Source organism: Lactuca serriola, chromosome 3 (assembly GCF_051521515.1).
Source record: "Lactuca serriola cultivar US96UC23 chromosome 3, Lser_US96UC23_V15, whole genome shotgun sequence".
Taxonomy (NCBI): Eukaryota; Viridiplantae; Streptophyta; class Magnoliopsida; order Asterales; family Asteraceae; genus Lactuca; species Lactuca serriola.
In genome coordinates, this window is record NC_136410.1 from 55,854,785 (window position 1) to 55,876,976 (window position 22,192).

The 22,192-nt window shown below is 31.0% G+C and overlaps 2 protein-coding genes across 5 annotated transcripts; one reads left to right on the forward strand and one right to left on the reverse strand.

Annotated features, from left to right (window-relative positions):
• Positions 1–1,467: 1,467 nt before the first annotated feature.
• DFL2 (Auxin-responsive GH3 family protein) lies at positions 1,468–11,571 on the reverse strand. 4 transcript variants are annotated; one of them, XM_079030254.1, is made up of 6 exons: positions 11,421–11,571; positions 11,201–11,292; positions 10,775–11,100; positions 10,144–10,245; positions 9,169–10,031; positions 1,468–2,384 (listed from the first exon to the last, which is right to left on the reverse strand). In XM_079030254.1, the coding sequence occupies exons 3-6, from the start codon at positions 11,074–11,076 to the stop codon at positions 1,849–1,851; spliced, it is 1,803 nt and encodes a 600-aa protein (XP_078886380.1). In that variant the 5' UTR covers positions 11,077–11,100; positions 11,201–11,292; positions 11,421–11,571; the 3' UTR covers positions 1,468–1,848. The 4 variants fall into 4 exon arrangements, with proteins under 4 accessions (XP_078886380.1, XP_078886377.1, XP_078886379.1 ...); XM_079030251.1 differs by having other exon boundaries at positions 11,193–11,292; XM_079030253.1 differs by having other exon boundaries at positions 11,201–11,341; positions 11,421–11,570.
• Positions 11,572–13,512: 1,941 nt separating this feature from the next.
• On the forward strand, positions 13,513–16,819 carry LOC145092327 (nuclear pore complex protein NUP205-like). The gene is made up of 9 exons (XM_079030255.1): positions 13,513–13,815; positions 15,079–15,192; positions 15,281–15,451; positions 15,572–15,627; positions 15,742–15,814; positions 15,936–16,126; positions 16,224–16,350; positions 16,435–16,503; positions 16,576–16,819. The coding sequence occupies exons 1-9, from the start codon at positions 13,813–13,815 to the stop codon at positions 16,738–16,740; spliced, it is 969 nt and encodes a 322-aa protein (XP_078886381.1). The 5' UTR covers positions 13,513–13,812; the 3' UTR covers positions 16,741–16,819.
• Positions 16,820–22,192: the final 5,373 nt, after the last annotated feature.

The following is a 22,192-nucleotide window of genomic DNA, read 5'->3' on the forward strand; positions in this document are numbered from 1 at the left end:
ACCTCAGATCTGGACCTCTAACTCGAAGTGGTTACTTATCATGCCAAAAATGTCCAAAAATCACACATAAGAATAGATCTAGGTGCAAAAAGGAGTCCAAGCAACAACTTATTACCTCCAATTGGTCTGAAATGTCTTCTCAATCCCGGATCTACAGTCCCTTCTTGCACCTCCAAGGCCTTTCTTCTTTTTCCAAGCTTTAGTGCGCTCTTCAAGGCAGGATCTAGCTCAAAAAAACGGATATGGTGGCTAGGGTTTGGTGTTCTGGGGTAGAGAGGCAGTAAAGGAACCCTAGGGAGGAGAATGAGACGTTTAAATAGGCTCCAAGTCCCGGATTTAGGGTTTTCCTTGCTCAGACCAGACTCGCCGAGTCACCTTGGCCGAGTCGCCGTGTCGGTCGCTTATACCTCAACCCGGATCCCGCTCGGACTCACCGAGTCTCCCCTTAAAATTGAGGTTTTCTTTCTTTTCTTGGCTTTCCAAACTTTGGGGTGTTATAGATGGAAATAGATAGGGCTTTCTTGTTGATTAAACCCGTCTCTACCGATATAGTAATACCACAAAGATCAATTTACAAGAGATGAAAACAAAGGAAACTGATGGATCATGCATCAAAAACCCTAGATTCCATTACTCTGATGAATGAAGAATGCAGTGGGTTTCCGGGTTGAGGAAAACGACTAAGTCTCGACAGGAAAAAAGAGAAAGAGGAAAGATAATGGAGAAGAGATAAGAAGAGGGTTATCTGGTTCGCCGCCGACGGATCTGTGTCGGGCAGACATGGTTGAAGGTCATGAGCACCAATGGTGGTCGTTTTTCTTTCGCTGGCGATGGGATAAAGAGAGGTGTAGGATTTACATATGGAATTTTGTTTTCTAGAGAGAGAGAGAGAGAGAGAGAGAGAGAGAGATTATATATTAAATAATTATATTTAGTTTTTTATTTAAAAAAAATGATTGAAAAGATCATAAATGGTCCTTGTGGTGTGAAACGGCAAAAATATCCTTCAGTTACCGGACAAATTTAACAGAGTTAGCAATAAGAACCAATCGTCAAAAGTTTTGAAAGCATCGGAACCATTTATGACGTTTCTAAATCACAGGGAAGATTTATAATGTTTTTTCTTCTTTATATTTAAGTGCTTTATTTTTTTTGTGGTATGCATTGCATTTGTATTTGTATTGTTTTCCGTTTTTATTCTCACGTGCCAATTAAGGATTTTTTTATTTTTTTTTTGGTTAACTCTCATCATTTTTTGGATGGAGGTATGACTATTTACATCAAACATTCATCATACCAGACCGATCTTATACGATCTTATACGATTTGGGTTTTATGTGGATGTTGAGCCAACCACCCCCCACCCCCTCCTTCAATGGCCCGATCCATCTCTTTTAAATGGGCCACAAGTACACAATCAGCTAAATTCCCCCATATCTAAAGCCCACCGTCTATTTTTATATCCCGTTATTTTAAAATCTTGGCTACTCCCATATACAAAACGCAATGTCCAAGCTAAGATAAATACAAGAGTACATTCCTATCTTATGACATTATCATAGACAAGTCCTCTTTTCAGGCTAAGATAAATACAAGAGTACATTCCTATCCCTATCTTATGACATTATCATAGACACGTCCTCTTTTCAGTTTTAGCAAATATCACTTGTGAATACGTCCATATCACAAGTTAAACCACTTTACGATATGTGTCATGAATTTTTTGCCAACTCTAATCGAACTTGAGATGCGTACAAGAGTGCACAAGTTTTTAGTTGAATCAAGCAACCAAATTTATTAGCATATGATGTCCCCAATGAGTTTATATATCCCTCTTGAGTTCACAAATCACTTATAAGTTGTACTATAAAACCTCTTTACTGTATATAGATTTAAGATCTTTAACAAAGCCTGATTAGTTGTGCACCTTGGAGTCTTGAACTGGCTCATAGTTGCACCATTCCCAATAAAATGTTCCATGATCTTCTTGAAGGTACCTCGTTCCACAATACAAAGCTCTAAAGGCCCAATTGAGTTGGTTTTCCTAGAGACAACATAACCATAATCAACAAATGCTGCATCTATATCCTTGCAACATTGACCCAAAATCTGGTCGTTGACTTCACCCTTGATCTCCCAGTACACTATGTAGTGACCCGGATGGTTTGAGATGTCTGCATGGCTCGTGAAATCGACTAATTCGGCTTGAGCCTTGATGAGTGGTTGGGAACCCTTTTGGACTGCTAGCTGAAGGTCTTTTTCTGTGTTCTTGTCGATGTTTATTGTGAGGATTAGCTTCCTCCTACATAAAAAATTGAGTTTTGGTGTTTCTTTGTAAAAACCAGCCACTTCCACCACATCTCCTAATCTATATCTATAAAGACCTGAAATCAGAAGACAAGAGATTATAATCATTATCTATTTATTTTATAAGAACGCATCTACTTCGATCGTTAGTTGGTAGAAAAAAAAGGCATTAGTACTCATCAATCAGAGTCATGACAAACGTTATTTTATTGTAATAATATCGACTGAACCAATGTTTCTAATTGGTAAAATAATGTAAAATGTTGAATAAATACAGAAGATATTATTGAATAATGATGGACCCACTGTGGTATGCATGTGGCAGAGTACAAATGTCCTTGTAATATAGGACATGGTGTCTAAGATATTCACGCTTGAAAGGCCACTTTTGTTTGACATATATCAAAATTTTTAAAACTTTTAGATTAATTTATAAATTTGGTCCCAATTCTTTACTGACAATTGCAAATTTAGACCAACTTTGAAATTATTACTGAAACCATTCTTGGGTTTGCAATTTGTTTTAGATTTAGTCCCTTTGACTAACACCGTGAAAATGAACCGCTAACCCATTATAAAATGAGTTTTATCCCTCTTTTGGACAATTTAGTATAAAGAAGAAAGATGTTAACTACGTCCTAAATATAATTGATTCCAAAAATCCAGGTGAGAGAACTCATATACGAAATCCAAAAATCAATTGCTTGCTTTCTTTATCGTCTCCTTTGTTTGTCTCTTTCCCCAGTCTTTTTTCAACCAGTCCCTAAGTATACCTAAGTAGGTTATGATATAATGAAACCATCCATGGCAAATTTATACAATGGATATGAATATTGATAACGATTTTGATTTCAACACTTGATTTTGAAATTGCTCAAGACGAGGAAGAAGACAAAGAACTCTTCATATGTGTTTGATTTTTATTTTGCAATTTACTCATAAACAATAATAATAATCGACAAAAGAAGTATAAGGACAACATTGGGAAAACTCTAAAACTAGGACCACACTTCGGAAAACTTCAAAACTAGGACCAAACTTGGGATTTATAGTAAGAGGACAACTTGGGAAAACTACACGAATGATCGTTTAAGATAACTTGCGCGTTTGATCTTTAATTTTATTTTCAACTCGAATCTACAGAGTATGTTTTTGCTGCGGCTTTTTTTTTTCCTACACTACATAAAAAGACTATTTAGCTCTTAATAATTTCTTTAAATTAATTATTATTATTATTATTATTATTATTATTATTATTATTATTATTAAAATTGAAATAGATCTATATTCATCTTCTTCCCCCTTTCCCTTTACCCTTCTATTTTACCTTAACACAATAATCCACCAGAAATCCAAACTTGTTGGGAAACCAAAACTGCCCCATCTCCTTCATCTCACTTGGAACACAACGACATTTTAACATCGGCCAGGGGCTAAAGATGCAACACAACCTACTCTAGGGTCCGTCTAAGTTACCAATAAATATATAAATAAAAAAAATAAAAGTGAAAAGCGTGAATTATACCAAACCACAAAAACTATTTATGGAAATTAATCTTTTAATTAACTTTAACGTTTGCACTAGATTTTAATATTAAATTTTGTCATTAGTTAAGTAATTACATCTTGTTCTAGTTTAAATTTTTATTTACGTTTGTTTTTAGTATATATATATATATATATATATATATATATATATATATATATATATATATATATATATATATATATATATATATATATATATATATATATATATATATATATGGGAAAAGTGAATATACCCTTAAGGATATATAAGCTTAGGTACCCGAACACACCATAATACGTCGTTTTGTTTGATATATTCATTATAATGTTCATAAACTTCAATCTTAAGTTGATTTACTTTCAAGATATATTCGAAATTTCCGTATAATCTTTCTCTTACATCACATATTTTTGCCGAACACTTATTAGGCTATATATTGTAGATGAAAATGATAATTATGTAAGAGAAAGATAAATGTGTAATTTATAAAAATCTTGGAAGTAAATCAAGTTAGAAGTTAAATTATAAGAACATTAGACAATTAGAATGTATTATATGATACAAAACAACGTATTATGATGAGTTTGGGTACCTAAGCTTATATACCCTTAAGGGTATATTCACTTTTCCCTATATATATATATATATATATATATATATATATATATATATATATATATATATATATATATATATATATATATTACATCTTGTTCGTTGTTTTGAATTAAACAACAAGTTCAATTGTCATCGTACAATGAGTGAGATGACAAACGGGCAACAAGCTGTGCTGCTAAGCCTTTTTGGATGGTAAAGCTAATTCTTTTAAAGACAAATCCGAAGATCTAGGGGATATAACATTACTATGCATTCAATCTTGTTCTAGTTTAAATTTTTATTTACGTTTGTTTTTGGTATATATATATATATATATGAGTAAATTACACGAATTGTCCCTATGGTTTGGGGTAATTTGCGCGCTTGGTCCCTAACTTATTTTTTTAACTCGTAAAGTCCCTACTGTTTGTTTTTGTTACGCACTTGGTCCTTACTTTTTGTTTTTGTTATGCGATTGGTCCCTATTTTACCTAAAAAACTATTATTTAAATAGGAAAAAATGGTAGGATAGGTAAGGTAAGGTGACGGGGGTTGGGGTTAGGGTGTATTTAGTTAAATATTTTAAAAAAATTAAGGGCAAAATAGTTTTTTTAGGTAAGACAGGGACCAAGCGTGTAACAAAAACAAACAGTAGGGACCTTCTGAGTTAAAAAAATAAGTTAGGGACCAAACGTGCAAATTACCTTAAACCATAGGGACCATTTGTGTAATTTACTCTATATATATACATATATATATATATATATATATATATATATATATATATATATATATATATATATATATATATATATATATATATATATATATATATATATAAAAGGTGAAGTTCAATAAAAGACCATAATTAACCAAGGAACCAAACAATCAATCTTTTTTTCAACTTTTAGAACTTATTTTTTATCAAAAAAAAAAAAAAAAAACTAAAAATACAGAAATTCATAACTTTTTATTCTTTTTCCAATTATATATAATTCGATTTTTTTACGTCAAATTCACAATGTGAATCTTCGAAAATTTACAACGTGAATCCGGATTCACACGGTGAATCCAAAAAATATTTCACATTTACAATGTTAATATATGAATTTAGATATTTTTATATTTTTTTTCAATAAAGAATAAGCTCTAGAAATTGAAAAAAAAGATTTGGTTCCTTGAAGAACCCATAATTATGATTCTCTATTGAACTTTCTCTCTCTCTCTCTCTCTCTCTATATATATATATATATATATATATATATATATATATATATATATATATATATATATATATATATATATAAAATAGAGAGAGGTTCCGCTGAGATTAATAAAATAAAGATCGAAAGATACAACCTCAGCTAAATATTTCACATTTGCAGCTCTAACCCTTCAGCGTAACGGGACGACATGTCTGTTATAATCATAAATGATTATATAACACCAATCGTCCCTTTTTCCTCCGCCACCATCCCTACCACCACAACGCCACAGCCACCACCACTACCACCACGTCTGACACCAACTGACCCTACAATTGCCACCTCCGTCACTTATAATACCGCCACCTCTGCCACCACCACCTCTTCTGCTATCAACTATTGTAATCATATATGATTACTTAATCTGTGAACAGTGAAATATTTATAGTCATTTATGATTAGGCATATACGCATAAACATGTATAATCATATATGATTATACCTCTCTAGTAGGCATACTTCGATGTTGCCGGTATGCTGAAGCGTTAAAGTGGCGAATAAGAAATATGTGGCTGAGGTTGAATCTCAAAATCTTTATTTTTTTTTAATATCAAGTGAACCCTATATATATATATATATATATATATATATATATATATATATATATATATATATATATATATATATATATATAAATATATATATATTAAGAATAAAATATTTAGTAGGATGTGTAAAAAATGCACTATCTGCATGATTTTTGGCGAATAACCAAAATAAATCTATAGATAATACAAAAATAATATGATTTACAAAATAAAATTAAAAAAAAAGCATCCATGGTTTATTTTTGTTAAGACTCATTAAAGTTTTCTGAAAATAAATCAAAACTTGATTTAGTAAAAAATGAACCAATAATATATTTTTTTCAAGAATCTATTTTATGAATGTTATTATTTTTGTATAATATAATGATTATTTCGTTGGTTAACTAAAATACATGTAAATTGTGCACTTTTTACATTTCATATATATATATATATATATATATATATATATATATATATATATATATATATATATATATATATATATATATATATATATGAGATGATTCTATGGAAAATACATGATTTTGGCAATAAATGTAAACAATGAAAACATGATAACACATCATTTAAGATTAAACAATATAAATGACTTCTCCGATACATTACTTACACAGTGACGGAGCAAGATGGGGTGTTAGGGGTACTACAGCACCCCCAAAAAAATTATTTTATCTATATAAAAAAAATATTTGTAAACAAGTTCTATGTTATTGTACCCCCAGCTAAAAAGATTATATCATGTTTTTTAATGCCCAAGATATGATAACTATATAAAATATTTATTGATAATGTTTGTACCCTCATATAAAAATTTCTGTCTCCGCCAAAACAATAATGGTGAGAATAAATGTTATTGGGGACGATATATTTACCAAGTGAAAACCAAATCGAGTATAATTAATAAGTTAAAACGACGTATTTTAGAGGTTTAGTACCCAAGCTTAGGTGGGGCTGTAATGTATATTCACTATCCCCATATATATATATATATATATATATATATATATATATATATATATATATATATATATATATATATATATATATATAGGATATAGATCTGGTAAGAAATTTTTTTTGGTAGGAAGGTAAGAAGTTTTTTTTCTACATATTTTTTGACGAACAAAAGAAATGAATCACTAGATGATTCATTTGTAAGATGATTCACAAGAAAAAATTCCCAAAAAAACATCTTTATGATTCATTTTTAAGTAAATTAAGAAAAAAATCATTTTTGTGACAAATTTAGTGAATAACAACAAAATCATTGTATAAATGAATAATCGAGATGTTTTTTTGAGAATTTTTTCTTGTGAATCATCTTACAAATAAAACATCTAATGATTCATTTTGTTTGTTCGCGAAAAAAATATGTAGAAAAAAACTTCTTACCTTCTTACCAAAAATTTCCTTCTTATTTGATCTTGATTATATATATATATATATATATATATATATATATATATATATATATATATATATATATATATATAAAACTTATCATTTAAAAGTATTAAATCAATTTTTAATGTAATAAATATTTGTTCATAGAAATAATCATCCAATCAATGTCATTATTTTGTAACCGTTTTTTTAGGCTATCTGTTAATATTAAGCATTAAACATTAAGAAATTAAAATTCCACTTATATTATATTCTTACTATCTTTCTATCCAGGTTAAATGGTGACAAGTGGACTAAAATATTATTAATTTTATTAAATATGTCATTAAATATGACATATATCAACATTTGATATGGTACGAAGATAAATAAGAATAAAATGTAGGAAAGTAAAACCCTCCTACATTAGTAACCTGACCACATCTTTCACTAATCGTAAAAATGGTTAACAATTATGTAACATGTCAAAGTTGCAAACTGAAAATTTGTCGGCGCTAGCTTTGTGCAAGATCTTAAAAAAGTTTTAATTTTTTTTTTTTGGAAAAAACCTATTTTAAAATTATAAGAACAATTTTACAACTTTTATTAAATATTTGGAAAGCGTAAGAGCAATTTCATAATATTGAAATATAAACTTTAAGTAATATAAATTTTCAAGTTTTTCTTTTGTGTTGGGTATCAATTTAAATTTTATTTGGAATCCTGCAATTGAAGGGTTGTAAAATTAGTGGCCCTTTTGTGATTGATGATTGATGAAGAATGGGATCAAATCAATTTGTTAAAGGCATTTTCATAATATGGCCACTTTTGTGATTATCTCAAATAAATAATAAAACTATTTTTCACAAATAAAATGATAGCTCTAGTAATATTTTGAGTCTGTCAAACCTTCATATAGAATTTCGCACGTTAAATATCTAATATAGAATTTCACACGTGTTAAGAAATATATAAAATAGTATATGATAAAAGCAAATTGCTTTTTATAGTATGATATATAGAATTTCTAGATTGTTTATATATGGTTGCATTTTTCTTTAAAAGAATATTGTTTGTGGTATGTAGTGTTTGCTGTCGCTACCACAGACAAGGTACCCGCGGGTCGGGGTCTGACATTGACAGCCATATTTAACTCTTCTGATTATTATTTATCAGAGGATCCAAACGTGAAATGCATGTGAAAAAGGTAAAATGCAAAGGAAGATAATTGAATTATTAATCTCGAGTAATAATATTTATATAAGAAAGAATTGAAGTAATATTTTCTAGTGGTTAGAATTTATAATTTAAAGCTAATGAAAACAAGTGACTTGTTAGCATAAAAGTATAAACAAACAATTAATATAATCATTACCATTTTCAAGGCATAATTTTTTTTTTTGTCTTTGGACGGAAATGCACTATGGCAATTTCAATCCTAGTCCTTATCAAACTATCAAATCGAGTCTATTATATGTCAGTTCTTGACATGTGAATCCGGAGATAGAAGGGGATCAATAAGTTCAAGATTTACCTGTGAATGTCGTAAGGACAATCTCGTACTGTTGACCAATCTTCACCCTAGATAATGGTACTGGATCATCTTCTACGTAGTCTTCACCACCACCACCACCACCACAAACACCATCACCAGCAGCAACGGCTTCGCAAGCTTTATGATGTGGCCGGTGCAATGGTATGAACTCAAAGTAAGAAAATGTCGGAACCACCGTGAAAGTCACATTCTCCGGTGCACAAGAAGGGTCCATGTTCACCCCAATCCAACTCTCAGTGGACCCGTACTCTGCACTCACTAATGGCAAATGGTCCCCTGCGTAATGCCTTAGTTTTTCAATATAGGGTTGCATCGAACCTGTCATTATCGAGTACACATACTTTGCATTTGGCCACAACATAGGTATCAATCCGTACCAATCTGATGCCTCTAACTCCTCGCATTTTGATCTTATCGACTTTGCTAAACCGGAGTTGGGTTTGATCAAATCTAGAACTGATCTTCGGATGTATGGGATCGTGATCCGAGGACTCAAAGTTCCAGTCGAAATATCGTTGCATAGATCTCGCCAATAATCTTCGAACAAGGTAAGTGATTGGACGATGCAGTAGGCGAATGTCGAAGTGATGAATTCAACTTCTGGAGAGTAAAAGAGTCCGAGAAGGAAGTGGCAATACGTTGATTGCTTGTAATCGCCACTGAAGATGACTTCCTCGGGGCTACAAGTGAATGACTTTGTTTGTTGTTGTTTGAGCTTAAACTCTTTGCTTGCAAAGTAATGTGTTGTTGCTGTTCCTGCGGATAGCCCACCCTTCGTTTTGAACTGTTTGCTGCTGTAGATAAACTCAAGAATCTTGCCTCCTTCCCTTGTTGGATAAACCCTTCAAAAAATTTCTCAGAAAAAGTTAGAGAGAGAGAGAGAGAGAGAGAGAGAGAGAGAGAGAGAGAGAGAGAGAGAGAGAGAGAGAGAGAGAGAGAGAGAGAGAGAGAGACCTTGATCTATAAGCTGCAGCTAACTTGAAGATTTGGAGAGTGGTTTTAGAGCTATGGGAAGTGAAGGGGACGTATTTTTGTCTACCTTCAGTGGTTCCAGAGCTGTACAAGACACCACGAATGAGAACTCTTTATGTTAGCATTCTCGGAGAATAATCTTTTGAAATAAAGCACAACAATATATAGTGACTGGACTTCTCTCCGTATATAAAATAGTTTTATCACATGTTGGGTATCTATTGAATTACTTTCCATGTATATATTCATTTCCGATGGAAGATGCTTTAGAAAATATACCCTTTGTCTCTATAAAAGAAAAAAAAGGGAATTTCGTGTTCAATTTGTTTCTTTTTAGTATTTCCACATCCAGAGATCTCTAGAGTCGGAGACTTTAGTCCAACGTTTGACGCAACTCACCCACTCATTTAAATCCTTAAAATAAGGAAGGAAAGTAATAGAGATATGGTTTATTTTCATGGGGTTCTCTTTGGTTTCTTTATCGTTTCTTTGTATGTGTTCATATATATAAGCGATTCATAGAAAAAAAAAAAATCCCAAAGAGATACTATATATAAATCATCTCTTCGATCTTGAGATCTATAATGATATATATAGAACTATGTATATATACCTTAAGGAGAGAGTTGTGATTGGCTGCTGAGTAAGTAAAGGACACGTCTCTCCATCAGCAATCCTCTGAATATACGGCTCTAAATCTGCATGAGAAGCTAATGGCACCATTGATGTGTAAATCGACTGTAATGCTTCCGCATCCATCTTATCAACATCGATATCACCCAACCATTTCTCCAGATATTCCACCCCATGATTCATTTCAAGAATCATTTTCAGTATTTCCATCTGAACTTTCCCAGCATTCTTTGCTACCCCTTCAAACCAATCAATCATATCGTCACTAGAACTTGTTGCCATTGACGGGGATCGATCTTTCTCTCTCTACGAAGAATAAAAGAGATGATTGAAAAACTACGAATGGGATAGAGGCACCACATTTAAAATAAAAAAATCTGGACACATAAGGGGCCCACCTTCTTACACGTCAAGAAGCTTTATAACATACATGTCATTATCCTCTTCACTCTCTACTCCAGTCCTTAGAGCTGCAACAGACAGCAAGAACATTGAAGCCTGCACAAAATTGGATTCTAGTGCTGATCATTGTATCCCTTTGATTGACCTTAAGGGAAAAAACTAAAGTCACCAGCTATACTTAAATTATATATTGATTCATGTACAAGGAGAAGTAATGTTTTTACCTTTAAATCTGAACAAAATAACCTGTTCTGATGTCTACAAAGCATCCACAATTGTTACCATAAGTTTGATCAATTTTAATAAGAAGTTTGATATCTGGATCGAAAACTTTATCTGATTTTTCATTTTCACTCATTTGCTTTATATGTGTGGTTGTAGATTCAACAGAAGATTTCTATATGGATTGTCTGAACATGGTGGCAATAAATGCTTATATTGATAGAGCTAGGAAGGGGGACCAGGAACAGTCTGATAAAAATCTTCGTAAACTCACCCATACTTCCCCTTCAACTTTTCAAACTCATACCTACCGCCTGCCCGCCGTTTACTGCACAACCCATAATTGCAATAATACTCAAACTTATTGTAAATTATTTAAACACCCATTTCGATCAAGATCTTACAACAATGGAATATGACTGATTACCTCAAACACGGAATACATAGTTTATAAACCATGATGTGATATATATGGCGCTCACAAATACCAACTTTGCCAAGGTGATTTTTTTTTTTTTTACATTAATGCTGTTTTCTTTAAGCTTTGGCATAAGAGCACATTACTTTCAAAAGGTAATTCGGTTGTGAGTTCGTCAAATATTACTTTGAGACAATATCAAAATTAGTTACCCACTTTTGAAACTGAAACCGCTTTGGAACTGTGTGTTCTCATTTTTTTCAGAACCGCTATGTGCCATATATCACTACAAGAAAAATCCTAAATAGCTACGGAAAGTTACTATGGAATGAAAATCCGTTACAATTTTACTACGGAATATGCTACGGAACGACTTGTCGTAGCTATTTTGCTACATAAATGGTTACGGAATTGCATTATGTAGCTAAATCTTAAATAGCTACGTAAAGTTGTTACGAAATCTAAATTCATAGTTATTTTACTACGGAATATGTTACAAAATGGTTGGTTGTAACTAATTTGCTACAAAAATGGCTACGGAATTGCATTCCGTAGCTAAATCTTGAATAGTTGCTACGGAATTAAAATCCGTAGCTAGTTTACTACAAATAATGCTACAAGTTTTTTGGTTGTAGCTAGTTCTCTATGAAACTTGTTACAAAATCCATGTATGTAGCTAGTTGGCTACATAATTGGCTACAAAATAAAAATCCGTAGCTAGTTAGCTATGGAATTAGGATCCGTAGCTATTTTGTCAGGAAAATTTGCTACAAAATAAAATTTTGTAGCTAATCTATTATGGAATAAGTTACAAAAAGGTGAATTTGCAAAATAGCTACGAAATCAAAATCCATAGGTATTTGGCTACCGAAAATTCCGTAATTAAGTAGTTACGGAATATGTTTCCGTAGCAAAATATAGAAGATTATTGAAAAAAATATATTAAAAATACATAATTATTTTTGAAAACTCAACAACAAAAATAAAATATTATTTTTTATTTTTTTGAAAATTTAATTATAATATAATTTCTACATTATAAATATTATGTAATTTGCCACTTCGCATAACTGTAGGGATTCGAATAGAAAATTCTGCATACTTCACAAAACTTTACTCCTAATGCGAAAGTGGGTAGTAACTTGAGCCATGCCGTTTGTTTGAATGTTTATTAGGCCAAAGGGTATATTCACTAGGTATTCACTAGAAAAATCATGTCATCTATGCGACACATCCATCCACTTACATGTTTACTAATCCTTGGAAATGGTTATCACTCTACATTGTTTTTATTATTTACTTTTTTTTTTACATTATATTAAAAAAAACACAATAAAATATAAAAAAAATACACTAATAAAAAATAAAAATAATATTTTTTTAATTTTTTTCCATTACATTAATGGTGTACTTTGTTTTGTATATTGTTATATATTTTTTATAAAATTAAGTTAATATAATATAATTAGTAAGGATATATATTGGAAATATAGAAATCGAAAGAGGTTATATGTAAATAATATATAATTGGAAAAGGTGATATATGTAAACAATATATAACTTAAAGGGGTGTTATATAAAATTACCTCTAAATTGAAACGAAAAATAACAAAGCTGTACACCAAATTTGTCTGTGATGTGAATATTTTGTTTTGACGCGTATTAAAGCACACCATACCTCATGGCCTTATGAGAAAATTAGTAAATCTACACAAATCTACTTCTTCCCCAACCCCAAATTAGAGGTATCACGTTCAAAAGATCACATCTCTCCCTCTCTCAACCGGCCGCCATTGTTGCTTAGCCATCATCACGTCGGTCGTTGCTACTCACAACATTCTGATTTGTCAATCGCCGATCACATTCCTCATTCCTTAGATCACTTACGCCATTATCGATCGGAGCTCCTCTCACTCTCATTTGCTTTGTCGTTCGATTCCTGCTCTGTCAACTAGTAGATTTTTCTTGATCGTCAAATGGTAACATTCTTCTCTCTTCTTTTTGCATCATTTTCTCTTTATCATCCAATGACTTGAAGGATATTGATCTCGATCGTCAACTGGTAAATTTTTTATTGATGAATTTGATTGATCGAGTTTATTGCATTTGATGCGAATTATGGATTTTGATGCAGTGATTGCTAATCTGACATGATTTAATAGATTTCATTTAACAATTACATTCCTAAACAAACTTGAGTGTCGACTGATATCTCTCGTTTTTATCGGCATCAAAACAACCACTGGCTGCTGTAAACTGATATCCCTCGTTTTTATGATCCATTGCTAATGAGTATAAATGAAATGTCTTAAGCTCCTCGTCTGAATAGTCTAGGTAGAATCAATTAATAATCAGGCATCAAATTTATTATACAACTTTCGTCTTTAGAGGTCGAGATCAGGGTTTTTCTTTTTCTATTGGATGTAGTGTCTTCAATAGCTTCTTTTGGTTTCCTTTCTTGTTGTTGTGGACTTGATGGTTAGATATGGCGACCTAAAAGAAGAAAAAAAGTTTATTTCAAGGATGCCTTTTCCACCAAATGCAAGCATATGTCGAAGCTTTCTTGATGGTTGTCATAGACAAAGAACAAAAACTCAAGCATGTTAATAATAATTATATATGTTGAATCTTTATAGTTGTTCTTTTTACATATAAATGGTCGATTGCAGTTTCTTTGCATAAAATGGCATACCTAATACCAATGCATGATAGGTGTTTGATAAAATGTCTGAATAAAACTTAAGCACCTAACACTTCCCTTAACCATTGAATCACACAGATTGTTGTATCTATCAGTTTTGGGTTTGATCCTGAATTGATCCAGTTTTGTTAAGTACAAGATTCTCATTCTCATTCTAATATAACACATCGACAATATAAATTGGTTGAAAATATGATATGTATTATAATTAGATCGTTGTTGCATAACTTAATGGAATTTCACACAAATAAGAAATGCGTTAAATACCCATAATTGTAACACATATATTTTCATTTTGGACAATCTTTCATTTTGCACAATGGTTTGTGTATGGTACTATTTATTATGAAACAAACAAATTAAGTAAGCTAAATTAGACAAAATGTCTGGACGTAAATAATGAAGATGTTATATTAATTATTTAAAAAAATAGAAGAATTTTTAGCATGATTTTTTTGTGACATTGTTGACTTGTTGGTAGAAAGAAAGGAAATATAAATAAAAGTCCTTGTTGACTTGTTGAAGAAATTCTTTTTTGTAGGCTGATGATATACTTAGGAATCCATCAACTTATGAAAAGGGAGGTGTGTATTACTACTCTGAACGAGGGGATCGATTGATTGACCTAAATGCATTTCGTGACACCCTTTGGCAGGTATTATATAATTTTGCATCATTAAAATTTCTTGGACCATATTACCCTTCTTACGCTAATTGATTTTGTGGCTTATTTTGCTCTTCAGAAGTCCAATTTTGAGAATCCACAGCTAAGTACTTTTGGGAGTGAAGCTGAAGTTGACGAAGTAAGAAATACTATTCAGCAGCTTCTCAGATGGGCATGGAAACACAACAACAACCTTGACGAACAAGCTGCTCAACTCCATATGTTAACTGGATGGGCACAAATTGTTGAGGTAAATGCAAGAAATAGCTATATACTTTCAAATTTCTTCTTAAAAAAAATACCCAATTATGATATTGAAAATTGATTTGCATTTAACCCTAATCTTATGTATGTGTGTCATCTTTATCAGATTTCAGCTTCAAGAAAGTTATCCTCAATGGAAAATCGATCAGAAATATTATTTCAGTGCGTTTTTTTTCTTTGTTTCTCTCTCTCTCTCTCTCTCTCTCTCACTCTCTCTACCCCTGAAATATTTTTATAATATATTTTTGTTAAACAGATTTTTGTCTTTGGCAACAGGTTGCTTGATGCATCTTTAAATGCTTCTAGCTCTCCAGATTGTTCGTTAAAGATGGCAGGAATGTTAACTCAGGTAATATAAATTCATATATATATATATATATATATATATATATATATATATATATATATATATATATATATATATATATAATTTGTTGTTGAGTTGTTAAATGATTTTTTTAAATATAAAGGTTTCAATTACATGCATGGCTAAACTACGGGATGAGAGGTTTATTAACCCATGTGTGTTGAACTCGGATACTGTGACATGTCTTGATGTTATCATGACAAGGCGAATGTCAAATGGTGCATGTCACTCTATCCTATATAAGATTATGATGGCAATTCTGAAACATGACACATCAGAAGCATTGAGGAGAAGGTAACTATGGTTACAATTGGAAATTCACAATAATCTTTTTTTTTTTTTTTGTATATAATGCCTGATGATGAGTCTTGATAATATGATTAAATTTTAGGCAATACACTTTGCTTTTAAGCTACTTCCAATATTGTCAACACATATTGGATCCAGATGTTCCTACTATTGTTCTTCAATCTTTGTTAGTGGAAGAACAAGAAAGTGGAGATTTGGATCTTGAAAAGGTGACAACTTTCTAAATCTATGATTTTTTCAGATTCTAATTCCTTTAAAATACTAACTTTTACTTTTGGGTTCAAATTGACCAGGATCAGGCTGAGCTGGCACGTGCAAACTTATCCATCCTAAGAAAAGAAGCTCAATCAATTCTAGATTTGGTATATTCCATGATGTTGTATATTGTTATTATTATATTACAATAGCAGTAATTATTATTATTATTTTTAAAGGCCATAAAAGATGCAACTCAAGGCAGTGAGTCAGGAAAAATAATGGCTTTCTTTGTTTTGGATGCATTAATATGCATTGATCAAGCAAAGTTTGAACAACTTGCACAAGCAATGAATGTCATTAACAGATTGAGTGAACAGGTCAAAACTTTTATTAATCAATGATAGAATATTATGTATCGAATAACGTTTTACGTTAAATTTGTAGCGACTTTTAATTTTGAAATATGTATATTTTGATGTATTGGATATTTCTTTTAGTTTCTATAGAAATGCTTTGTTATTTTTGGTTTTATATTTTGATGTATTGGATATAATAAGTCAAATTAAATAACCGAATTTTATAGAAAAAATGGTATTGAATGATTGTTATGGAATTGACTACAAAAAATTTGTTACGGAATTTGCAACGGAATGAATGACTACGGAATTTGTTACGAAACGAATGGCTATAAAATTTGCTACGGAACAATTAGTTACAGAATTTGCTATGGACCAAATGGCTACGGAATTTGCTACGGAACAATTAGCTACGGAATTTGCTATGGAGCAAATAGCTACGAAATTTGCTACGACCAAATGGCTACGGAATTTGCTACGACCAAATGCCTACGGAATTTGCTACGGAACAAAATAGATACGGAATTTGCTACAGAACTCATTGTTACGGAATTGTGATGGAAGTGTGTTGTAGTTGAAATGCTACGGATAGACGTCGTAGCAACGGTCATAGGAAAATTGCTACGGAACTATAATTTCGTAGTTAAACATTTTGCTACAAGAAATCTTACTATGGAATCTCATTGGCAAATTCTATAGCAACTTCCGTAGTTATTTAGGTTTAGCTACGGAATTACATCATTTTGCTACGGAATTTTTCCGTAGTTAAATCGAAATTTTCTTGTAGTGTATATATATATATATATATATATATATATATATATATATATATATATATATATATAGGTGTAGAATTTGCTACTCGGTACCTGTTTCGCCGATTGCCGAATAGCGAGTGCTCAGGAGTATTTGGATTCGGTAAACCATGTAGAAGTATTTTTAGGGAAATTATATATGTCAAAATCATAAGTTGATTGAAATATATAACAAAATTATATACATGTGAATACACAAAAACTGAAAAACACACAATGTTCTCACTTCGTGAATAATTACTGAAAATTTAAGAAATTTTTATAAAATCAACATACGTGTGTGTGTGTGTGTGTTAAATGATAAATCACACACTGTTCGCTTTAGTAAGGGGCTGATCGGGGATTACTTGAATTTTGTAACTCGTATCGATAAAGGGCCGAGTAGGAAGTACTCGGCCAACTCGGTGAGTTTTACAACTATATATATATATATATATATATATATATATATATATATATATATATATATATATATATATATATATATATATAGGGAAGAGTTATATGGAAAATGAATGATTAGGGCAACACATATTTGAACCAATGAAAACATGACAACACATCACTTCCACAATAACTTCCACAATACATTACTTGTGAAGAAAGAAATGGACACGTGTCATTTGATTATTGGTTCCGGTAGATGTTGCCCTAGTTATTTGTTTTCCGTAGAACTCATTCCTATATATATATATATATATATATATATATATATATATATATATATATATATATATATATATATATATATATATATATATAGGGCTAGGTAATTTTGCTTCTTACATCTATTGTGTGTCCGTACGCACAATTCTAGACCAATGGATGAATAAAATCAATGTTCATGATCTGAGAGTCTACGATATTACAATAGGGTAACATGTACCATATAATCACACAAATTTCAGCAGAAGGGTGCTTTGGTCAATTAACCTACATTAAAAAAGCAAATTTCTAGATTTTAAGGGATAATTAATTTCTTTTTTTTAAATCTGAATTTTTTAAATTAATTCAAATTTAATTCTATTATAATTTGTAATACTAACTGATTTTATTCTGTCAGAATGACAAAGAGTCAAACATAAACTAGTAAATATATTTTCGATTTTATTCTTGCAGAATATGGTCCATTCAATATATATTTTTTATAATTAACATGCTTCAATATATTATCAAGAATAACATTTTCTAAAGGAATACATATTTTATTTTTTAAAAATCACTAATTACATTAATTTATAAAGAATACAACTAAACAATTGTTACATTCATTCTGAAAAAAAACGATTAATAATGGTTTAAGAATTACATTTATTCTTAAAGATTAAAACTAAGAATGGTTAAAAAAAATAAAAATAAAACATCAAAATCTAACAAAAACACTAATCCATTATGAAAGAATATTATTGTTAAGAAACACTTTATACATTCTGACATAATACATTATGCTAGAATACTCTTGTTCTCTATGTTTTCTTCTTTTTCCAAATCAATGGCAACCTCTTCAAAATCTATATCCACAAAGAAAACATAATCAATTTTAAAATAATAAAACTTTTAGTATATTCTAAAAGAATAAAAGTATAAATTCTAATAGAATGTGTTAGACATTAAAGACTTTTTATTTATTCTAACATAATGTAATACTCGAGCCACTTGATTAAGTATTCCCTGAGTCACTTGATCCAAATAATCAACTTAATCTAATTACAATGATTCTAGAGCCTACATTGTAGCTGACACAGAGGGCAATACATTAGAAAAAGGTCATATTATTACAAGCAAGAATGTGGGAAATATGACAGTTCAAAGATAATAAAATTTTTCTGAACAAAGTAAAAGTGCTAAAAATATAGCTGTAACATCCATTGTTTGAAGGACTGTAACTCAACCAATATTAATGCAATTAAAATGACTTCAGAACCTAACTTGTAGCTAACATAAATGAGAACATGCATAAAAAAATTTCAAATCATTCCAAGCTAGTATGAGAGAGATATGATACTTCAAAGATTACAAAAAAATTGGCTGAAATATTTGATTCAAGCATTTTAGCAAACAATTGGCGGGCAAAATCGGATGCTAAGATCTTTATACTCTATTTGATGAAACATACAACATATGTAATAAATACATGAATGTGACTAAATTTACAATAAAAGAGTGTATACCTTCAAATACTAATGAGTAATTTGAGATTCCATGCCATAAAATCAAGATTCCATTATGACAGAATTAGAACTTAATCTTCTATTGCAGCATAACTATTGTCAGATACACCCATAATCAAAAATTTGTGGTAATTATCCAATCAAGACCACTACTCTGTACATAAAAATTATACTTTTAATTTTTCAAATTTCTTGTTGGAGCAAAAGCCTTTAAATTTCTTGTTAGAGAGAAAACTAAAAACACAAACAAAAAAAAGAAAGTTCCAACCAGACTATAGGGTTAGAAATTATCCCCATAATCTGGTTTCTTTTTTCCTTCATCCCTAAAGTTGTGTTTAGGGTTAGAAATCAAGTAGAAGAAAGATTAATAATTACTCACCAAATTGGAGGTTCTTGATGAAGAAGGAAGAAGGGTGCGATAATTATCAAACACAAAAGCCTTTCTTTAATCGAATATGAAACAAAGAGAGATTATGTTTCTATTTCTATTCGTTCCTGATGAAGAAGGAGAATCAAATCAGGGGAAATATGGTTTGTGTGGGGGATTGAGACAAATGGTTTGTAGAATGAAGGAATAGAAGAAATTGGAGGGCTTATTGTTATGGGGAAAGAAGATGGTGTGTAGCCGTAGGGAAGAAGGAGGGTGGTGGCGGTGGTGGAGTCCTCTGATTTGCGTTAGTGGTGGAGTAAGAAGAAGAATCGCAGGGGATCAACGTGACAACATAGATATGGTGGAAGAAAATTAAAGACGACAATTGTAGGGTTTTTTCTACAGGTTTTGACTCTGACATCCCATATTTAAAGGGACAATAAACATACTAATTATCTACCATAATTAAATATGCAAAGATTACTATAATACCCTTAAATGATTTATTTAATGGTTTATTATTTCCTCCATTCTCATTGGTGCATACATGCATACAATAGTTTCTAGAAACATTTGAACCTAACTCTTTCTCTCTCTCTCTCTCTCTCTATATATATATATATATATATATATATATATATATATATATATATATATAGGGTCCGGATCCGGTAGGAACCCAAAACTTGGTAGGAACTGCGAGGACTAATCTTAACCAATCAACCTCATTGTTGTGTCGTAATTTTTACACCTGTTAGTTTTACCAACTATCTAACTAACTATTACGACTAGGCAGTGGACTTTCTCGCAAATAATATAACACAAACAGTTAGGTATCGTACACAAGGAACATATTTAACTTACTAACCTAAATACTAATAGATTAATCAATCAAAAGATAAAAGGGTTTTTATCTGATTTTTCAAGTTCAGACAAACTTAAATACTTAACTAACAATTTTAATCAATATACTAAAAACACTTTCGTTTAGTTCGAATCCACCTTTTCCCTATGGTTAGTTACTAATTATGGATTATTAAAGTTGGTTACCAATTATTATGCAATTATCAATTCAAGTCCAAATTTACTAATATTTTCACGAATTCATGAACTACCTTGTATGGTCATACACAAGCAAAACACAAAATTAGTTATTAATTATAGATGGACTATGTAAGATTTATCTAAGCAAAACACAATTATGGTCACAATTTATGTTCTGCAGCACAATTAAAATTGTTACTTTTACTACATATATAAGATTTGGTCGATCCTAGTTAAGGGTTTTAGTATACTACAACATCCTATGGTGCACATACAACCCTAAGGGGGTGTTTGGTATAGAGAATTGGAAGGAGAGAAATGGAATCAATTCCATTTCTCATGTTTGGTTTGTGTTAAAAGTGGAAAGAAATGGAAAAAAAATAAATTCCATTTCCATCAAAACAATTCTCTATAATTAATAGAGAAAAGATGGGAAATAGAAAAGCCAACTCTTTGAGAAATAGAAAAAAAGAAAGCGGAGAAATAAACAGGGCCGACTTCGAGCCCTACCAACTGCATCCAAGGTTCTAATTAGGCTTCTTATAACTATATTTGGATTTCTCAAGCGATCATTTTTGGAATCGACTAGTTCTTCTCTTTTGTCTTGGTTCCTACCTTACGTACTGGTATCCCACACTTTGCCCTACTAGAATATCGTTTTTCTGTTGCTTCTTCTTGGTTGATTTTCAACAAATGTCCAATTTAAAGTAGTAATGACTTTATTGAATCTCAATTTAAGTCCAACTCATGATGTTATCGCTATTCTAGATGTGCGAAATTAAACCCAGTTCCTTTCCTAACTTCATATTAATTCGATTTGTGTTGATGTGCGAAATTGAACCTAAATTCTTTGCTAACTTCATATACAAGTTACCATGTAAACCATTTACTGGTAATCATTTTTAGGTCGAAATCTTAAGTTGGATTTTGACTCTAGCAAGAGGCAGGGGCATATTATATTATGGGGCAGTGGTGATTAAAACTTTTATGACTTTGAGCTTTGTAATCGCTTTAGATTACACTTGTAGAGAACTTGTGGATGAAAGTAACATGGAGTTCAGATTGAGAGTCTACACTGCTGTTGAATTTTTGGTTGG

Excerpts from the sequence above, each read along its gene's own strand:
- LOC145092327 (XM_079030255.1), top strand. Across the intron at positions 15,193-15,280 it reads TTCGTGACACCCTTTGGCAG|AAGTCCAATTTTGAGAATCC; the intron begins GTATTATATAAT and ends TTTGCTCTTCAG. Across the intron at positions 16,504-16,575 it reads CTCAATCAATTCTAGATTTG|GCCATAAAAGATGCAACTCA; the intron begins GTATATTCCATG and ends TTATTTTTAAAG.
- DFL2 (XM_079030254.1), bottom strand. The coding sequence starts at position 11,076 with ATGGCAACAAGTTCTAGTGACGATATGATTGATTGGTTTGAAGGGGTA. Across the intron at positions 10,246-10,774 it reads ATCACAACTCTCTCCTTAAG|CTCTGGAACCACTGAAGGTA; the intron begins GTATATATACAT and ends TGTCTTGTACAG. Across the intron at positions 10,032-10,143 it reads GCTGCAGCTTATAGATCAAG|GGTTTATCCAACAAGGGAAG; the intron begins GTCTCTCTCTCT and ends AATTTTTTGAAG.